The 17952-nt window shown below is 42.9% G+C and overlaps 1 protein-coding gene across 2 annotated transcripts; it reads left to right on the top strand.

The window, feature by feature from the left end:
- The first annotated feature begins 178 nt into the window (after positions 1 to 178).
- Positions 179 to 9440, top strand: PTGDR (prostaglandin D2 receptor). 2 transcript variants are annotated; one of them, XM_032871105.1, is made up of 3 exons: positions 179 to 1129; positions 7578 to 7829; positions 8562 to 9440. In XM_032871105.1, the coding sequence occupies exons 1-2, from the start codon at positions 293 to 295 to the stop codon at positions 7803 to 7805; spliced, it is 1065 nt and encodes a 354-aa protein (XP_032726996.1). In that variant the 5' UTR covers positions 179 to 292; the 3' UTR covers positions 7806 to 7829; positions 8562 to 9440. The 2 variants fall into 2 exon arrangements, with proteins under 2 accessions (XP_032726996.1, XP_032726995.1); XM_032871104.1 differs by lacking the exon at positions 8562 to 9440 and having other exon boundaries at positions 7578 to 8052.
- The last annotated feature ends 8512 nt before the right edge of the window (positions 9441 to 17952 follow it).

The raw sequence follows: 17952 nt of genomic DNA, 5'->3' as shown, positions 1-17952 counted from the left end.
CTCCTGGGGGCCGGCGCGTCAGCGTGGAGATCTTTGCTCGGCTGCCGCGGAATCCGCGATGTCAGTGCGCGGTGCGCACGCTGGCGCGCGGCCCGCCCCGAGAGGCGGGTTGTGACCAGAGGGTTTAGATAGGAGGCGCCGATGGTGAGGAACACCCCCGCTTCCGTGGAGCTGCCTCTGCAGCGCAGCCTCCCGTCCCGAGCCGCGCGCGGAGCCGCCAGGGTTTCCCACACGCAGACGCCCGGGCCCTGGCCCTTCCGCAGCCTCGCTCCTGCCGGCCGCGCTGCCCGCCATGCGGCCGCCGCTCTACCGCTGTCACAACACCACCTCGGTGGAGAAGGGCAACTCGGCGGCAGTGGGCGGGGTGCTCTTCAGCGCGGGCCTCCTGGGCAACCTGCTGGCCCTCGGGCTGCTGGCGCGCTCGGGGCTGGGTTCGTGCCGGCCGCGCCCGCCGCCCTCGGTCTTCTACGTGCTGGTGTGCGGCCTGACGATCACAGACTTGCTGGGCAAATCCCTCGTGAGCCCCTTCGTGCTGGCCGCCTACGCGCAGAACCGGAGCCTGTGGGGACTGGCGCCCGCGTCGGGCAGCTCCCTGTGCCAAGCCTACGCCTTCTTCATGTCCTTCTTTGGGCTTGCCTCGACGCTGCAGCTCCTGGCCATGGCCCTGGAGTGCTGGCTGTCCTTGGGGCACCCCTTTTTCTACCGACGGCACATCACCCTGCACCGCGGCGCGCTCGTGGCGCCGGTCGTTGGCGCCTTCTGTCTGGCTTTCTGCGCGCTGCCCTTCGTGGGCTTCGGGAAGTTCGTGCAGTACTGTCCCGGCACCTGGTGTTTCATCCAGATGGTGCACGAGGAGCGTTCGTTGTCGGTGCTGGGCTACTCGGTGCTCTACGCCAGCCTCATGGCGCTGCTGGTCCTCGCCATCGTGCTGTGCAACTTGAGCGCCATGCGCAACCTCTACGCGATGCACCGGCGGCTGCGGCGGCGCCCGCGCTGCGGCACTCCGAACCGCGTCGAGCCGGGGCCCTACGACAGGGAGGCGGCCGCGCAGCCCCTGGAGGAGCTGGACCACCTGCTGCTGCTGGCCCTCATGACCGTGCTTTTCACTATGTGCTCCCTGCCTTTAATAGTGAGTCCCTTCGCGCCGACGCTTTGGGGGCCCTGGAGCGCGGCCGGGCGGGAGGGAAGGGTGGAGCGTGTCGGACGCCGCGCAGGAGCTGCGCCCTCGGCCGCGACGGTTTGTGGTGGCGCTCCCCAGATCCGGTTCCCTCCACAGCCCCGACGACGCAGAACAGAATTTGTTGAGCCCGAACAGGGAAGGGGAAGACCGAGTCTGATGGTGTCTTCCTAGCCCCGCAAAACTTCTCCGGTTAGCAGCACGCCCTTCTCTCTTCCTCCCTCTGGGAAGATCTCGGGGTCTTTCTTGCGCTTCAGAACGTGGTTCCTCCTTGGCAGGAAGAGTCCTTTCCCGGCGGCTAGGTAATGTTTTATTTCTTAGACCCGCCCATGATTTCAAAGGCATCAGATATGGGCTAAGGTACCTGGTAGTTTTCCCCCAGGTGTCGACGCGGAAAGAGAGTAAGGGAAGGTGTGATCATGCCAGGGCGATTCGCACAGGTGACGGACTAAAGATAGATTTAAACACTCTTACGGAAACTTTGAGGAGTGGCGGCTGCTGTTCCTGGTGCTGCCGCCGCGGAGGATGGTGGCGGTACGGGCGGAGAGGCTGTTTGGACAAGCAGGTGTGTAGATACGGTTCAGCCAGGGGTTTCGTTTTGATAACCTGCCTTGACAGGTCTTGTGCCTGTCTCGTCTAGCGAGGTGACATGAAAGTCATTATCTCGGGTTTCAGTTTACAGACGGGGTTGGTGGTGGAGATTGAATTACCGAGGTGTTTTGAAGGCATCTCCCGCTGGCGTCCGGGCAAAGACTTCTGGCAGCCGCTGATGCTGAGAAGTCTTTTTGAGGGTTGCTCCTCTCCCCCAGCCCCAGTGTACTTGTTCAACATGAACAACGTTTAAATAAATTCATTGCCTGTTCAGCGCCTTTGAACGCTGAGACTTCTGTGAATAGAAATGTTAAGTTTCTTATGGCAATGTAGCAATCTTGGATGTCACTTTCAAGGTTGGATAAAGGTGAAATACATGATTTTCCTTAGACGAAGGCCTTGATATGTGGGAGAAGAGTTGTTTGTAGCATCATCATGCAGGGTTAAGATCAGAATTACCAAAAATGTACAAATCTATATTTCTATGTATAGAAAAGATACTGACGTAGATGTTTAGCAGTAGTTCTTGAACTTTAGCCTGCTGGGAATCACCACTCGGGCTGGTTGGGCCCCACCCTCCAGAGTTTCTGATTTAGGTATTTTTGAAGGATTCTTATATTTTTTTTAATGATTTTGTTTATTTATTTGACACACAGAGAGGGATCACAGGTAGGCAGAGCAGCAGGCAGAGAGAGAGAGGGGGAAGCAGGCTCCCTGCTGAGCAGAGAGTCCTGGATGCGAATGCGGGGCTTGATCCCAGGATCCTGAGACCCTGACCTGACCCCAAAGCGGAGGTTTAACCCACTGAGCCACTCAGGCGCCCCAGGATTCTTATTTTTAACAAGTTCCCAGGTGAGGTAAAAAGCTGCTGGTCCAGGGATCTAATCTTGGCAAACCACGGCCCACAGTCCAAATTCATCCTACTGCTGTTTTTGTATAGTGAATGAAATTAAGAATAGTTTTGGCAAATGAATCGATTTTGCAATCAATTTGATGATAGTGTACAGGAACAGGAACTCTAAGCCCCAATTAACTCAAATACTATGTCAAGAAAAAAAAAAGATTTTGTTTTTCTCCAGAGTAGATATGAATTACCCCCAAAAAGTACTTAATTAATTTTTTAAAGATTTTATATATTTATTTATCAGAGAGAGCGAGCGTGCGAGCACAGGCAGCAGAATGGCAGGCAGAGGCTGAGGGAGATGTGAGATGTGGGACTCGATCCCAGGACGCTGGGATCATGACCCAAGCCAAAAGCAGCTGCTTAACCAACTGAGCCACCCAGGCATCCCCAAAGTGCTTAATTATTATTACATTTTAAATTTCATCAATGAAAGTTGTGGAAATGTGTTTTCGCTCTTGTTATAAAAGTACCTACCAAATATTCACCATTTGCCCCTTGATCTATAAAACTTAAAATATTTACTCTTGGGCTCTTTACAGAGAATGTTTGCAGACCTGTGCTCTAAACTCATAGCCTTACTTACCTATGCTGTGAAAAAGCAGACAGTAGCCAAATGCATGGATATTATGTCCTCAGTTTGAATGTCTTAGTAATAATAATGCAGAAAAGAACATAATAGAGCCTAATACAAGAACATTGCATTTGGACATGTCTCTCAGGGGACTTGAATAACTGACTTATAGGGAATTGTGAAGATGGAAGGAAATAATGGATTTGAAAATGATTTTATAAAGAACTATAACATTCCAAAGATATGCAATGTAGATAGCATTCCTCACAGGAACTATAATTTTCTAGAAAGGATAATGGCTTTAACATAATACATGGGTTTGAATTAGTCTTTCTCCCTTATTAACTGTGACAGTGACTTATTTATCTTTTCTAACCTCAGTTTTATTTTTTTTTTAAAGATTTATTTATTTGACAGAGAGTGAGACAGCGAGAGAGGGAACACAAGCAGGGGGAGGGGGAGAGGGAGAAGCAGGCTCCTCGCTGAGGCTACATATGAAGGGAGAAAAGAACCTTAAAAAGAAACCTTGCTCATAGCATGAATATTGTATTTCATTAAGCTAATGAAAAGTGTGCTGGGGTTTGATTTTTAAATTAATTTTACTATAATGCTGCATTAGAGCAAGATACTTCCCCAAATTGAATTTTCAAATTTCCACCTTGAAAACTTTCTCAGGAAGAAAATACAGAGAATATGGGATCAGCTTTAGAAGTTGTTTGCAGTACATTCTCTAATGCATAAAACGTATTTTCATCAAAATTAATTTTACCTTAGAGATCTACGACATATTGGAGGTTGGTGGGGGAGCGGGGACAGATGAGAGAGGGATCTAATGATAAATTGGACATAATAGCTTGAGAGGTTGACAAGCCAGGAGAAGATAAGTATGAGCTTGTGTAATTGCATATATCCAAATCCATGGAGTCAGGGACGTGATGGAGGACATCCTGCATGTGTTGAGATGACTCATGTATGTATTTCATTCAGGTGGGCAAAAAGAATGGGTGGGATGCTCCTTTCAAAGGAAACTGATAAGAGGTATGTAAGGGATGGTGGGCAAGCCATGGGCCCAGGGAAAAGGGTTGAAACTGGATTTCAACCAGAGCAGCTAGAGCAGAAGATGAGGTCTAGGGTGTTGTGATGGATAAACTGGGTGGAAGGGGCATTAGAATCCAGAGAGCTCTCCTCCGCAGGGATGTCCAGCTGCATGAGTCTCAAGCAAATTGACAGCAGCAACATTTTTTCATGGACTCTCAGATCCAATAGAGGGAGCTCTTCTCACACCAATTCCCTGTGTAAATTGAACTACTTTAAACATGTGGGGTGTATATTCTGAGGTTATTCACTAATCTAGCCATCTTTTATAGGAGCAGTTTATAAAGTGTGTTCTAGAGGATAGATTGAGCAACAGAGGTTTTTTGAAAGTCTAAATTATGTTCACATTGATGCCTTTTTCAGAATTAATAGAATATGTACTTAGATCACTGTCATAAATAAATTAATTATTGTCACATTTTTAGTAAACTCTAAAAATAAAAATTAAATTAAAAAGCCAGGTGTAGAACAATACATTTCTAATATAAATCAGGTGACTTGAAAATACAGATAACCTAATTATATGCAATAGAATTGACATGGATATATAGCGCATAGAAATGAAATGATTCTAGTTATGTAGATGTCATTTCATTACTCAGATCCCAACTAATCAAGTATTCTGAAATAGTTGGAATTGTTTTAGGCTGCCCTCCACTTTCAAGAGGAAGGAGCAAATGCAAAAACAAACTTATATGAAGTATTTGCTTTTTTTTTTTTAAGATTTTATTTATTTATTTAACACACACACACAGAGAAATCACAAGTAGGCAGAGAGGAAGGCAGAGAGAGAGGGGGAAGCAGGCTCTCCGCTGAGCAGAGAGCCCGATGCGGGACTCAATCCCAGGACCCTGAGATCATGACCCAAGCCAAAAGCAGAGGCTTAACCCACCGAGCCATCCAGGCACCCTGAAGTATTTGCTTTTTAAATCAGCTTTAGTGTAGAGCCTATTCTCAATTAATCAAATTCAGCATGTAGCTGGTACCTACAGTGTTCAAGACACTATAGTTCATTGTGGGGTTGTAAAATAAATAAAATACCACATCTGCCCACCAAAACTGAATACTGGATGAGGGATGGAGTGATTGGGGCCATAAGAGAGTTTAGAGGAGAAAAGGAGTCACTACTAATTGATAAAATAGCAAATTTTGAGTTCTTATTATGTGCTAGGACCTGTTGTCAAGGTCTTACTCATACCATCTTATTCAGACTTCTAACAGTTACAAAAGTAAGATAGGTACAGTTTTTCCTGTTGTGTAGATGAGGAAATGGAATAACTTGCCCAATTTCACACAGCGTGTGAGAGGATTTCATCCAACCCCATAGTCAGACTCTAAAGCTAATGGGCTTAGCCACTACCTCAAAGAGGCTTTGAAGGGCATAGTATTTGAGACAGACCTTGAAAGGAGCTAGGATTTGGGCATGTAAAATCCAAAAGATTTTAAAGTAAAATGTTCAGTTTCTACATCTGTGAGATGGAGATAACAATCCTCCTCACTTCAGAGGATTTTTATGAGGGTGAAAAGAAGTTTTTAAAATAAAATGCTCAGAACAGTGCCTGGATATAGTAAGCTGTACATGGGCACTAGCCATTATTATTAGTAATATAATCAATGATTATGGGAGAAGGCATTCAGATATGAATGCATCTTTTTTTTTTTAAGATTTTATTTATTTGAGAGAGAGTGTGTGAACACAAATGGGGGGAGGTGCAAAGGGAAAGGGAAAGAGACAAACATACTCCCTGCTGATGGGGAACACAACACAGGGCTCGATCCTAGGACCCTGAGATCATGACCTGCACCCAAGTCAGAGGCTTAACCGACTGGGCCACCCAGGTACCCCATAAGTATATCTTCTTAATGGGAATTATATCTTCTTAATGGAAATGAGATGGGAATATCTGAGCCTACTGAAATGCTCTATAAAAATGAGAGCACAAGGTAAGGAACAATTATGGGAAAACACATCCCATATTCCTTAACTGCCCCAAATGGGTCTGGTCTGGGCAGTTATTCATATCCCCTTCCACAGATGTTGAGTTTACATATTTTCTGTCCCATTAGAGCCCATTTTGTCCCATTATGGATTTAGAATCTCAGTAAGCATGGGGAACGGAATAGTTGGCCTCCAGCAGAGTGGGAGGCAACTGTAGTATGAATTGAAGTGTTTGCCATTTTTGGCTCAATGGCAGGTAAAGCCATGGGAGAGGGCAGTTTGCATGGCTCCAAGGAAGCCAGACACCTTAGGCAGGATCAAGACAATAGGGGCAGTCAGGCACAAATAAGTGGGCTTATATTTCTGTGTGTGTGTGTGTGTGTGTGTGTGTGTGTGTGTGTGTGTATGTGTGTGTGTGTGTTCTAGTCTGAAAAGAGAGTGTCAACCACAGAAAGGTAACCATTATTCTAAGAATAAGTAATTCACAGGAGTCAAACAGGTCCTTTTATTAGGCTCCTCCAATCTTACTGGACTATTTCCTGTCTCTTTATGTTGAATAAAAGTATCATTGTTGTCTCCGTAACACGTGACGTTCACAAGTAAGGCTTATTTCTGGGCTAATAAGAAGACAGGAAGCACACAGAAGAAAGAAAGGAGAACGGAAGAAAAGAGAACCTCTGTGTTTTGGGGAGTGTGCTGACCCTGTTTGTAAAAGGTTTGGTAGACTGGGGCACCTGAGTCAGTAAAGCCTCTGCCTTTGGCTCAGGTCATGGCCCGGAGATCCTGGGATGGAGCCGACTTCGACTTCGGGGGCGGGGTGGGGGGTGGTCCTTGCTCAGCGGGAGGCCTGCTTCTCCCTCTGCCTGCTGCTCTCCCTGCTTGTGTGTGAACGCGCGCGCTCTCTCTCTCTCTCTGACAAATACATAAATAAATAAAATCTTAAAAAAAAAATTCAGTTGACTGGATATGCCCCACCTCAGCTCTTCCTCTGCGTGGCGGGGACCTGGACACTCCAGGCCTGCAGCATCACAGCAGGCGGAGCAGCCTCCAGGGCCTGAGACAAGGGCTCCCAGGAGTACCTCCCTTCTACTCCCCTTCAGCTCAGCCCTGCATCTGCTGGCTGCCTCACTCACCCCCATCACCGCAGTAGATTTTGCGGCTAATACATCTCTCCAAGATGAATCTTCCAAACCAAGTTGCCATGTTCATACAAAATTAATGTTTTTAAAGTAAGGTTAAGTGCATTTATTTCTTCCATCAACCTTTCAATATCATAATGGAATGTTTTTCTTTAAAACAGTATCGTGCTTACTATGGAGCATTTAAAACCGTCCATGAGAAAGATGGAAACTCTGAAGAAATGGAAGACCTCCGAGCCTTGCGTTTTCTCTCTGTAATCTCCATTGTGGACCCTTGGATTTTCATAATTTTCAGAACACCAGTATTTCGGATGTTTTTTCACAAGATTTTCATAAGGCCTCTTATGTACAGAAATTCCTGCCGAACTAATGTGGAGTCCAGTCTGTGACACTGTTTTACTACCCAGTCTCTGGTAAGCTGAGGAATATGTTACATTTTCTGTCAAAGAACCATGTTTAAAGAAAAAAACTTAAAATTTAAGTTATGTCCTATAACAAAACATTGAAAAGTATTTTCAAAACTATATGATAACATCTTTAACAATGTGTATTCACTTTCTGTTCATGAGCCAGTCCAGTAGATGTTTTTGAATTCTTAACAGCAACTACAATTTCACATATTGTAACCTGTTAAAAGTCTTAAAGTGATGACATTAATTGTTCCAATGTTTGTGCTTGGAGTCCCTAATTTTTTAGAGAGGTCTAGAGACCTCAGGGTCTTTATTTAAATCCAAAAGAAACACCACTGTTTATAATTATGTGATATGTGTTCTTAAAATTTCTTACCCTCTTCATTTCTAGTGAAACCTGATTTGTTTATTCTGTATGACAATAGCCTGAATTACAGATGCTCCACAGAGAAGTGAGGTGGGGAATACAGCCAGGTCAGGCTGTATTGTTTTGTGTCAGGGTTTGGAGAGACTTTCCCAGCCACCCTCTGGAGGCTCATGTAGGGAGGAGATCCATAAACAAGTAGACACAAGGCAGGGTGTGACTACAGCCCAGAGAAGAAAAATTAGTTTTTCCTCTTTTGGAGTCTAGGTTCTTGGGTCTTACGGTATCAAAATTTGGGAGTGGGTTACAAAATGTTCCAATTTCTGGAAACTTCATTTTATAAGTTTATCATATTGACAGATTATTTGCAGGAGGGATCTATGCTTCTTTGAAAAACAGGGATGTATGACTTACCAGAGAATCATGTTTACTGCGTTTGGCTGCATGAGGCAACAGGGTATTCAACACAGAGTAAAGCCCACCCAGGACTCAGTCAACCTCATTCGAGGGTAGGTGGTAACAACAACCTTAACGTCTACCTATTAACAGCCATTATTCTGCTCTTTGTGGAAACCGTGAGATCATGTTGAGGTTCCTGAGAGCTGTGCTTTCAAACCTAGAGCAGGATGTGGCTCAAATGGAGCACAACCAAGCACTTTAATCGTACATTTACATGTTTACAAAGGTTTACAACACTACAGCCAAAAGGAAGAAGAGGGGAAAATACAGCTGCGGCTAATAAACCAAACAAGAAACTCTAAGCCCATTTTGTAGGTAAGAACTTCCACCTTTGGTAAAAGAACATATGGGGAATATTAATTTTCAGCCACTCTGGGGTCCCTTTGTACTCCATCACACTCAGACTCTGAGCTGGAGAGCTGGTACATTTGAATAGTCCCAGGACCCCCACTCAGCCATCCCTTCCAAAGATAAGAATATTTGCCTTATTTCCAGCTTAGAAGCAACCCCACTGAGAACCCCAGAGAGCAAACCTCTGGTTTGTCTCAGAAATATATTAACTTGGATATATGTGTGTGTGTGTTTGTGTGTGGTATAACAAAACTGTGAAATGGCCAAATCAGGAATATACAAGCTGTAATTTACAGTATCACATGACAAAAAGTGCATTTGTTTTCAAGTTTAACTTTCACTTGTATATTTAATGTGTAAATATAATATGTGTTGTATTGTCAGAGGAAGTACCTCTTTTTTTGTGTGTTTTCCTTTTGGAAGGTTAACTATGGTAGCTATCAAGCCATCAGATGAATCAATAAAAACAATTTTATAGTATCTTGCAGAGGAAGTTTCTTTAAATGAAAGAAACGTGTTTAGCTTTCTTTTCTGAATAAACAGTTGCCAGTAATATTTCATTCTCTAGCAGTTTAACAGTGTGAATTTTTAATGTGTGAACTTTTATATGCTCTTCAATTCACATTTCTATTACTCTAAACAAAGCTACTTTAAAGAGTAGCTTTATCCAGGGAACTTAGTGATCCTTTTTTTTTTTAAGATTTTATTCATTTTATTTGTCAGAGAGAGAGAGCACAGACAGGGGAGCAGCAGGCAGAAGGAGAAGGAGGCTCCCCACTGATCAGTGAGCCCGATGTGGGACTTAATCCCAGGACCTTGGGATCATGACCTGAGCCAAAGACGGACGCTCAAGGGACGAGCCACCCAGGCATCCCTTGGTGATCCTTTCTGATAAATACAAAATGTAGATTATACCATCCTGATGAAATCCATGTGAAGTTAGAAGTCAGCTCTTCAATAGTCTTTTAAGTCTTTTCATTTATTCATTAGATCATTAAATATGTCTTCATTGACTCATACCTTGTGCCAGGCAATTGGTTAGGGGCCAAGGAAAAGAATACATAAGACACAGCCCTGGCCTGGGAGTTTCTCGTTGTCGAGTAGGGGGGGACACACAGCATAAGCAGTTATAGCAGAGTCCAGGAGTCCAGGAGTAGATGTGCACACACAGTCCACAGAAGAGGAGGTGTGAACTAATGGTTGTGTGGAGGATGTCAAGAGAACTTTACAGTGACAGGATGCTTAAGTCAACTATTGAAAACAACTAGCAAGTTTGACTCTAGCTGAAAGACCCCAGGAAAGAGTTTATAAAAGGAGAACTACATATGTTTAATAATGTAGAAAAATTTCCAGTCTAATCAAAGAAATGCACAACTAAAATCAAATTATCAAGGACAACCCCCCCTGAGTTTATGAGCCTCAATAAGAGAGAGGCTGTTTGTAAGTAAGAGGAACATGACTGGTGAGTTTATAAATTTGACCACCTTTTCTGGATAGCAACCCAATGGCATGTAACAAGAATCTAAGGGCTCTTTTCTACCATTCCAGTAATCCCACTCTAGAATTCTCTAGAATAATCAGAGGAGCTGTCTTAGTTATGTGCTAAACTCTTCTTTGTAGCATTATGTATTATAGGAAAAATACGAAAAGGAAACCATCTAAAGACGAACAAGGATTAAAACAAACCAGAAATACTATACAGTTGGTCTTTAAACAAATTTAAACTGTGCAAGTCCACTGATTTGTCGATTTATTTTCAACAAATATATTGGAAAAATGTTTGGATATTTGCAACAATTTGGAAAAAGTCACTAACGAACTGTGTAGACTAGACATACAAAAAATTTAAGAAAAAGTTATTATAAGAATACAGTATATAACATATAACATACAATATAAGTGTTAATTGAGTCTTCAGGTTATCTGTAAGGCTTCCAGTCAGCAGTAGGGTATTCATAGCTAAGTTTTGGGGGAGTCAAAAGTTACACATGAGTTTTTGACTATAAGGACAGAGTTTGCGTCCCTAACTCACTATGTTCAAGGATCAATTGTAAACACACACACAAACACGAGAATTATGTAGCCATTAAAAAAAAGATGTTTTCAAATAATTTATAAAAGTTGAGAAAGAATCTTACAATGTAATATTAGATGAAAAAAGCACAATACAAACTTTTAAGGTATGATCCATAAATATATATGCATAGAAAATACCTGGAAAAAATCAATCAAAACATCAGAAGTGTGAAGCACTGTTAACCTTCTAATACAGACTTTCCCCATAATTCTTTGCATTTTCCAAGTTTTAAATTAAGTCCACGTTTCTTTTACATAAAATTATTTTTTAAAAGAATGACTAGAAATTGACCAAGCAACCATAGGGGAAAGGCATGAAGGAAGGAAAGGCTTTCTAGTTTAAAGGAATTGTATGTACAAAGCCATTAGGACATGTCCAGGCTTAGTTAGTAGCTCCATTTGGCAGAAGCTTGGGAATGGTGAGCAAAGGTGGCAAAAAAGCTGAAAAGAGAGACAGGTTTCTCATAGCATATAGAATGTTGGGTGAGTGGTGGAAGGTTGGAGACTTGGAAGCCAGTGTGCAAACAGATTGGAATTTGAGGAAGATTGTGCTGGTGGCATGAACTGTGGGTGGGACAGGAGGAGCACCAGGTGGAAGGGAGAAGGTGTGCTGGAGCCCCATGCGGTTGTGCAGTCCGTGCACTAGACCAGGGCGCTAGCTAGGTGAGCGGGACTGAAATACAGCCCAGCCTTCAGTTCAGAGGAATGGGCCCCTTTTTATGATCTTTCTACTTGGAGGGGCACAGAGACCCACATACACAGGCCCGGGAGTGCCCAGCTGCAAGGGAGGGAAGCAGGTGAGGAGGAGCTGAACTCAGGCAATAGGAAGGGAGATGTGATTCATACAGCGTTTTAGTAGGTAGAGCTGACGGGAAGGATTCCAATTTATGATTCAGTCAGGCCTTTTGTTTCTCTTTCAGTTGCATATATTTGGCCATTTTCTGCGTCTTTGTTTCAGTATTCTCAAGAACAGGTAGGAAAGGGGGAAATTCTGAGAAAAGTCCTCCTTCCCCCTACTTTTTTTTATTACATTGCCAGTTCTCTGGAACAGAGGGTGGCAGCCACTGATTCCAGTGAAGTTGCTGGATTACCTGTGGCTTTTAATTACATACTACCCAGCCAAGATAACACATGGCCGCCTATTAGGATGGTTAATTTAGTTCCAGTAATCTGTCAAAGGCTGACTGGGCCAGGTATTCTTGAAAATTTAGGGGAGAGAAGGAATCCCACAAACAGTAAGCACTTGGAGCACCCCAGACACTCACTAGCCACACAGCCTGCTTGCACCTTTGACTGAAGATCTCTGTGTTCCAGACCAGTGCTGCTTAGCGTCAGCACCTCCTGGAATGTGTCCAGCCCCACCTCAGACTTACTGAATCAGAGTCTCTTAGGGTGGGCCCAGCAAATGGTGTCTTCACACGCCCTTTTCGTGATCAAGTTTGAGAACCTCTGCTCCATGCAAAAAGGAGAGAACAACAACAAAAATCTGCAATAGACTCCGTTCCTAATGTTTCTCTGACCTGATTCTCAGATCTTTTCAGCTGCAGCTAATCACTCACACCTGACTCCCAATAGCATTTTTTACTTGGAATGTTCTTAAGGTAGTTACAGTATTTCCATATAGGCAGCCATCACTGACCCTTTCATATGCTCACTACCAATGGCATGATGAGACTTTGGCCCACATGTGTTGCTTCGTAGACTCCTGCAGATGCACCTTGGGTCTAAGGCTGACAGTGGTTCTGTTGTGAAAGAAAACCAACTAAAAGACATTCATTCACAGAAATATTATCAGAGATGATATATAAAGGCGAGTTTTCATTTAGAATTTAATAGTTTTTTAGCTGTGAGACTAGAAATCTCCAATAAAATATGTAAAGCTATTCTTAAACTTTTATAATTTAACTTTTTAAAATATTTTTAAAAACACATCATACATTTCATCTTCCCTTCCAGTCTTTAAAAGGTGGAGGGGGGGGCTAGATAGTACCTATTTTTCTTTTTTTTTCCCTTAATAACTAACAGGGACTATAGAAAGGTTAAAAATATGTATCGAATAAAATGTGCTCTCTCCCATAACTTCTGAAAAACATTAATCATATTCAATAAGAGGCTGTTGTAACTTGGTCAGAGAGCCCTCTATCTGACAGGCATGTGCTTGTTCCAGCATATAAGACTTTTCTCATAGGCCATCCAAAGGTGAAAATAATAAATGCAGGAGAAAATATTTTTGTTCCATATTTTCCTGCTGCTGCACATTGTGGAAATTAACATGTGTTTTAGTTTTATCCAGGAAATGCAAGCTGTAGTTAACAATGTAAAAAATTTAGTAGGCAATTTTAAGATTGTAAAAGCAATTTTGCCTTACAGGAGTAGACTGTTTTCTGCCCGTTTTTTTGTTTTGTTTTGTTTTGTTTCTTTTAGGATTTTGTGTATTTGACAGAAAAAGAGATCACAAGTAGGTGAGAGGCAGGCAGAAAGAGAGGGGAAGCAGGCTCCCCGCCAAGCAGAGAGCCCAATGGAGAGCCCCCATCCCAGGACCCTGAGACCATGACCTGAACCAAAGGCTGAGGCTTAACCCACTGACCCATCCAGGGGTCCCTGTGCATTTTATTGAATAGGTCTCATGAGTGAGGCTGAAATTGTTGGTCTGGCTATTCCCAGACCTGCCTGAAGGTGGAGTAAAGCTGAGCTCATAGCTAACAGATGGCATATAATTAGGCTTGTTCTCCCTGGCTTTCCACAACTCTCACACTTGTTGAAACAAATCAGCAACTCTCACCTGATATCAGCTAGGTGAAGATTCAACCTTCCAGACAATTTTTAAAACTGCATGCACTTGGGAGTCAGTCCAATCTTAAGAATATTTGCAGTGAAGTTCAGAATCCATCATGCTCTGGTTACAGAGTGTATAGAATCAAATATAGGGAGAATAGGAAATAAACTTGATTTTTCTTTCTTTTGCTACTTAATTGCTAAAGCCGAAATCAATTTTATATCAGTACAAAATAGGATATGAAAATAGTAAGTGCCAGGCAACGTAATTCATAACGAATTGGGAAGGACTTCTTCAATTTTCCCCAATTTAAAGCCCATCCAGAGAATTCTCGATTAGGTTAAGAAGACAAAGGGCAGTCAATGATTTACTGATATGATTGGCACATAAAAAATAAAATGAACCCCCAAAAATAAAATGGGACCAAAGATCTATCCTTCAAATATGAATAAAAGTAGTATCAGGCCAAGTAGAATTTAAGGCAGTAAAAGTTTTAAATGGTTAAGTGGTTAAAAAAATCCATTTGGGGCTATAAGGTGCAATCCGTAGTGAATACCTTACAGCATGGACTTATTTTGGCAAAATAATGCGACAATAAAAATACAAAGAGGGGCGCCTGGGTGGCTCAGTGGGTTAAAGCCTCTGCCTTCGACTCGGGTCATGATCCCAGGGTCCTGGGATCGAGTCCCGCATCGGGCTCTCTGCTTAGTGGGGAGCCTGCTTCTTCCTCTCTCTGCCTGCCTTTCTGCCTACTTGTGATCTCTTGTCTGTCAACTAAATAAAATCTTAAAAAAAAAAATGAAAAAAACACTAGAAACATGAGGAATGAAAAAAAAAATCACTGTTGGCATGGATGACTTTCATTCCCTCCTCCCATCAATCAAAGGTAGATCAAAGAGGCAAAAAGACATTTGTTTAAATATATATTCCTGGGGCCACATAACTCAAAGCTTGAATTTGTATTCGGTAGGAAAAGTATATTTAGGATGGTCTGTTTTTAAGCACAGGCTATGATACAGATTCACAGTTCACTTTTGGGGTCTTAAAGTCATCTCAAGAAAATCATGCATTGGTTCTCCAGAGCAGCTCATACAGAGAGGTTCAACCAGAAGCTTGTATAACTGAGGAAAATCCATCCCATATGTAAAACTGGTGGGCAGAGAACATGAACAGTGTTTCAAACAGGAGCCCCAAATCAAAGTCAGAAGGAACAGAATCTCTGGCTGTTAGATGTTAGTTTGTGATCTAGCTACTTTGTGCATGCAAAATTCTGTATGCTGTGATCTTGGAGGGACGAGTATCCGTCAGGGTTTTGTTTGTTTAATAATGGCTAGCAATTCTCCAAGCTACGATGGACAAGCCAGCTGGTGATTTGTATCACTGTAGTGGGTGTCTTCTAATAGAGCTGCCAGTGATCTCTGTCTTGGTGTTCGTGCTTTTGTGTAATCCTTCCCCCTCAAGTGTAAGCTGGACCTAGAAACTTGCTTCTAATGAACAGAATACAGCAAAAAAAGATCTGGGATGTGAACATCTGGATTAAGTCAACAAAAAAGACCGGCTCCTGCCTTGCTTGTTCTAATGGAAATCAGCTGCCTTGCTGTGAGAGGCGCACAAGGCAAAAAATGGAGGGAGGTCCCTCAGCCAGCTGCCCACAAGGAGCGACGCCCCCAGGACAACTCGCCCTCAAGGAAATGAATCCTGCAACCACCTGAGCATTCTTGGAAGTGCCGCCTTCGGAATTCAGCCTTGAGGTAGTTCCAGTCCCAGCCAACACCTTGACTACAGTCTTGGGAGAGACCCAGAGGACCCAGCTCTGCCCGCGTGCCGGGACGCCTGACCCACAGAAATGGTGAGAGAAAGTGTCTTCTTATGCTGCTTAATTTGGGGCTAATTTTTCCAGCAGTCATAAATAACTAATAAAATCATTGCTATTAAATTCATGGATCTACCAATGACATAAAAATCCATAGCACAGGGGCGCCTGGCTGGCTTAGCCGGCAGAACATATGACTCTTGATCTTGGGGTTGTGAGTTTGAGCCCATGTTAGGTGTAGAGATTATTTAAAGATAAAATCTTAAAAAAAGAATACAGAGAGTATTTTATTGATAAATGTGATACATGAAATAGTTTATTTACAAACCTTGATATATTCGTCTATAAGGAAAATCTCAACAAATGTAAGAAAGCATGAATTAAACAGTTCATCTTCTCTAATATGTTTCTATTGTAACTTGCAACAAAAACTCTTCAATTACTTGGAAGTTTTTCTTCTTTTGTGTATATCATACATGCTAAGTGGTGCATAAACATGCACATACAATTTAAATAATAATTACAAAGTGAATATCCACGGGAACACCGTGCAGGTCAAGAAATAGAACATTGCCAGTACCAGAAGCCCGTGGTGTGCCTTCCCTGATCACAGCTCCAGAGGTAAACACTATTCTGACATGGGGGTGCCCACGTTTTGGCTTTATTTTACCACTAATGTGTGTATCATATAATACATGTACTCTCTCACGTCTTTCTCTCTAGCTTAGCCAAATGTCTTGGGTCAGATTCCTCACATGGAAAGGCAAGGACAGGGATTCAGGTGTATGTGATTGCGGAGCGCGTGGTCTCAGAAGAAATGTGGGGGAGGGAAGTGGGACAGGGATAGGAGTTAAGCAGGGACGAGGTCACGAGGTCTCTGCTTCAGCCTGATCCCCAACAGAGCTCTGGAGCGTGGAAAGTACAGTGGTGGTCCCACTGAGATACTGTGACAGCATGTCATAAAAAGTCTTGGCCTGTGTTTATCAGGGGTACCCTTTTGGCCAAGGGTAATTGTCCAGAGCAGGGGACAGCTGTGAGCCATTAGCAACCAATACAGGAGCTGAGGGCTGGAGCTCTGGCCTGGGAAAGGGGTTCTGGACAGCACCCACGATATATTCTGTTTGAGATTCAGCCTTGCTCTATGTGTAGCTGCAATTCATACGTTTTCATTGGCAAATAGCATTCTGTTGTATGATTATATCATAAACGCTGTCAGTGAATATTTGGGTTGTTTCCAGATTTACCTATGACAAATAGTACTGCTTTGACTATACTTCTCATGTATTCTGTTGGACATACTGTGTCAGCATATACCTAGGAACATACTGTGTCAGCATATACCTAGGAGTGGAATGGCAGCATTACAGGGTATGTGCACCTCTGATTTTACTATTTATAAAAGTTGTTTTCCAGTTTACACCACACAACAGCCTTGTGTGGTAGCTCCCATCGCTTTGCTTCTATTTTTGGACTTTATAGGTGTTAGCCATTCTGTTTAGTTTGTAATGGCATCTCATTAAGGATTTAATGTGTTTTCCTTCTTGATAATAATGATGTTGCCCACGTTTTCATACATTTATTGGCTCTTTGGAAGTTCTCTTTTTTTAAAGATTTTATTTATTTATTTGACAGAGATCACAAGTAGGCAGAGGGGCAGGTGGGGGATGGGGGATGGGGTAGAGGGGGAGAAGCAGGCTCCCTGCTGAGTAGAGAGCCCAATGAAGGGCTGGATCCCAGGACCCTGGGATCATGACCTGAGCCGAAGGCAGAGGCTTAACCCACTGAGCCACCCAGGCACCTGGAAGTTCTCTTTCTATAAAGTTTTTGTTCAAGTCTTTCACCTAGATTTTTCATAAAATGTCTGTCTTCTCTTATTGAAGATGTCTGACTGATAGTTTGTCAGTTCTGTGTGTTGCAAAAATCTTCTTCCATTCTGTAATTGCTCCTTTCAGTATCTTTATGGTGATTTTTAATGAATACAAGTTTTCATTTTATTCAAATCTAGTTTATTAACATTTTATCTCATAATTAAGCTTTTTCATGTCTTGTTTGAGAATTTTTTTTTCCTAACCTGGAATCATGAAATATTTTTTATTAGTTTATAAAAACTTTATAGTTTTATCCTTTACTTTTGGGTTTGTTTGGTATTTTTAGAGGAGGGGAAGGAGCAGAGGGAGAGGTAGAGAGAGAATCTCAAGCAGGCTCCATGCCCAGCACAGAGCCCTGTACGGGGCTCAGTCTCACAACCCTGAGATCAGGACCTGAGCCAAAATCCAGAGTCAGATGT

The sequence above is a fragment of the Lontra canadensis genome, unplaced genomic scaffold (assembly GCF_010015895.1).
Source record: "Lontra canadensis isolate GAN:19392208 unplaced genomic scaffold, GSC_riverotter_1.0 scaffold42, whole genome shotgun sequence".
NCBI lineage: Eukaryota > Metazoa > Chordata > Mammalia > Carnivora > Mustelidae > Lontra > Lontra canadensis.
This window is presented reverse-complemented; position numbering and strand designations above follow the sequence as displayed.

Coding starts and splice junctions, on each gene's coding strand:
- PTGDR (XM_032871105.1), top strand. CDS start 293: ATGCGGCCGCCGCTCTACCGCTGTCACAACACCACCTCGGTGGAGAAG. Junction 1,130..7,577: donor TGTGCTCCCTGCCTTTAATA/GTGAGTCCCTTC, acceptor TCTTTAAAACAG/TATCGTGCTTACTATGGAGC.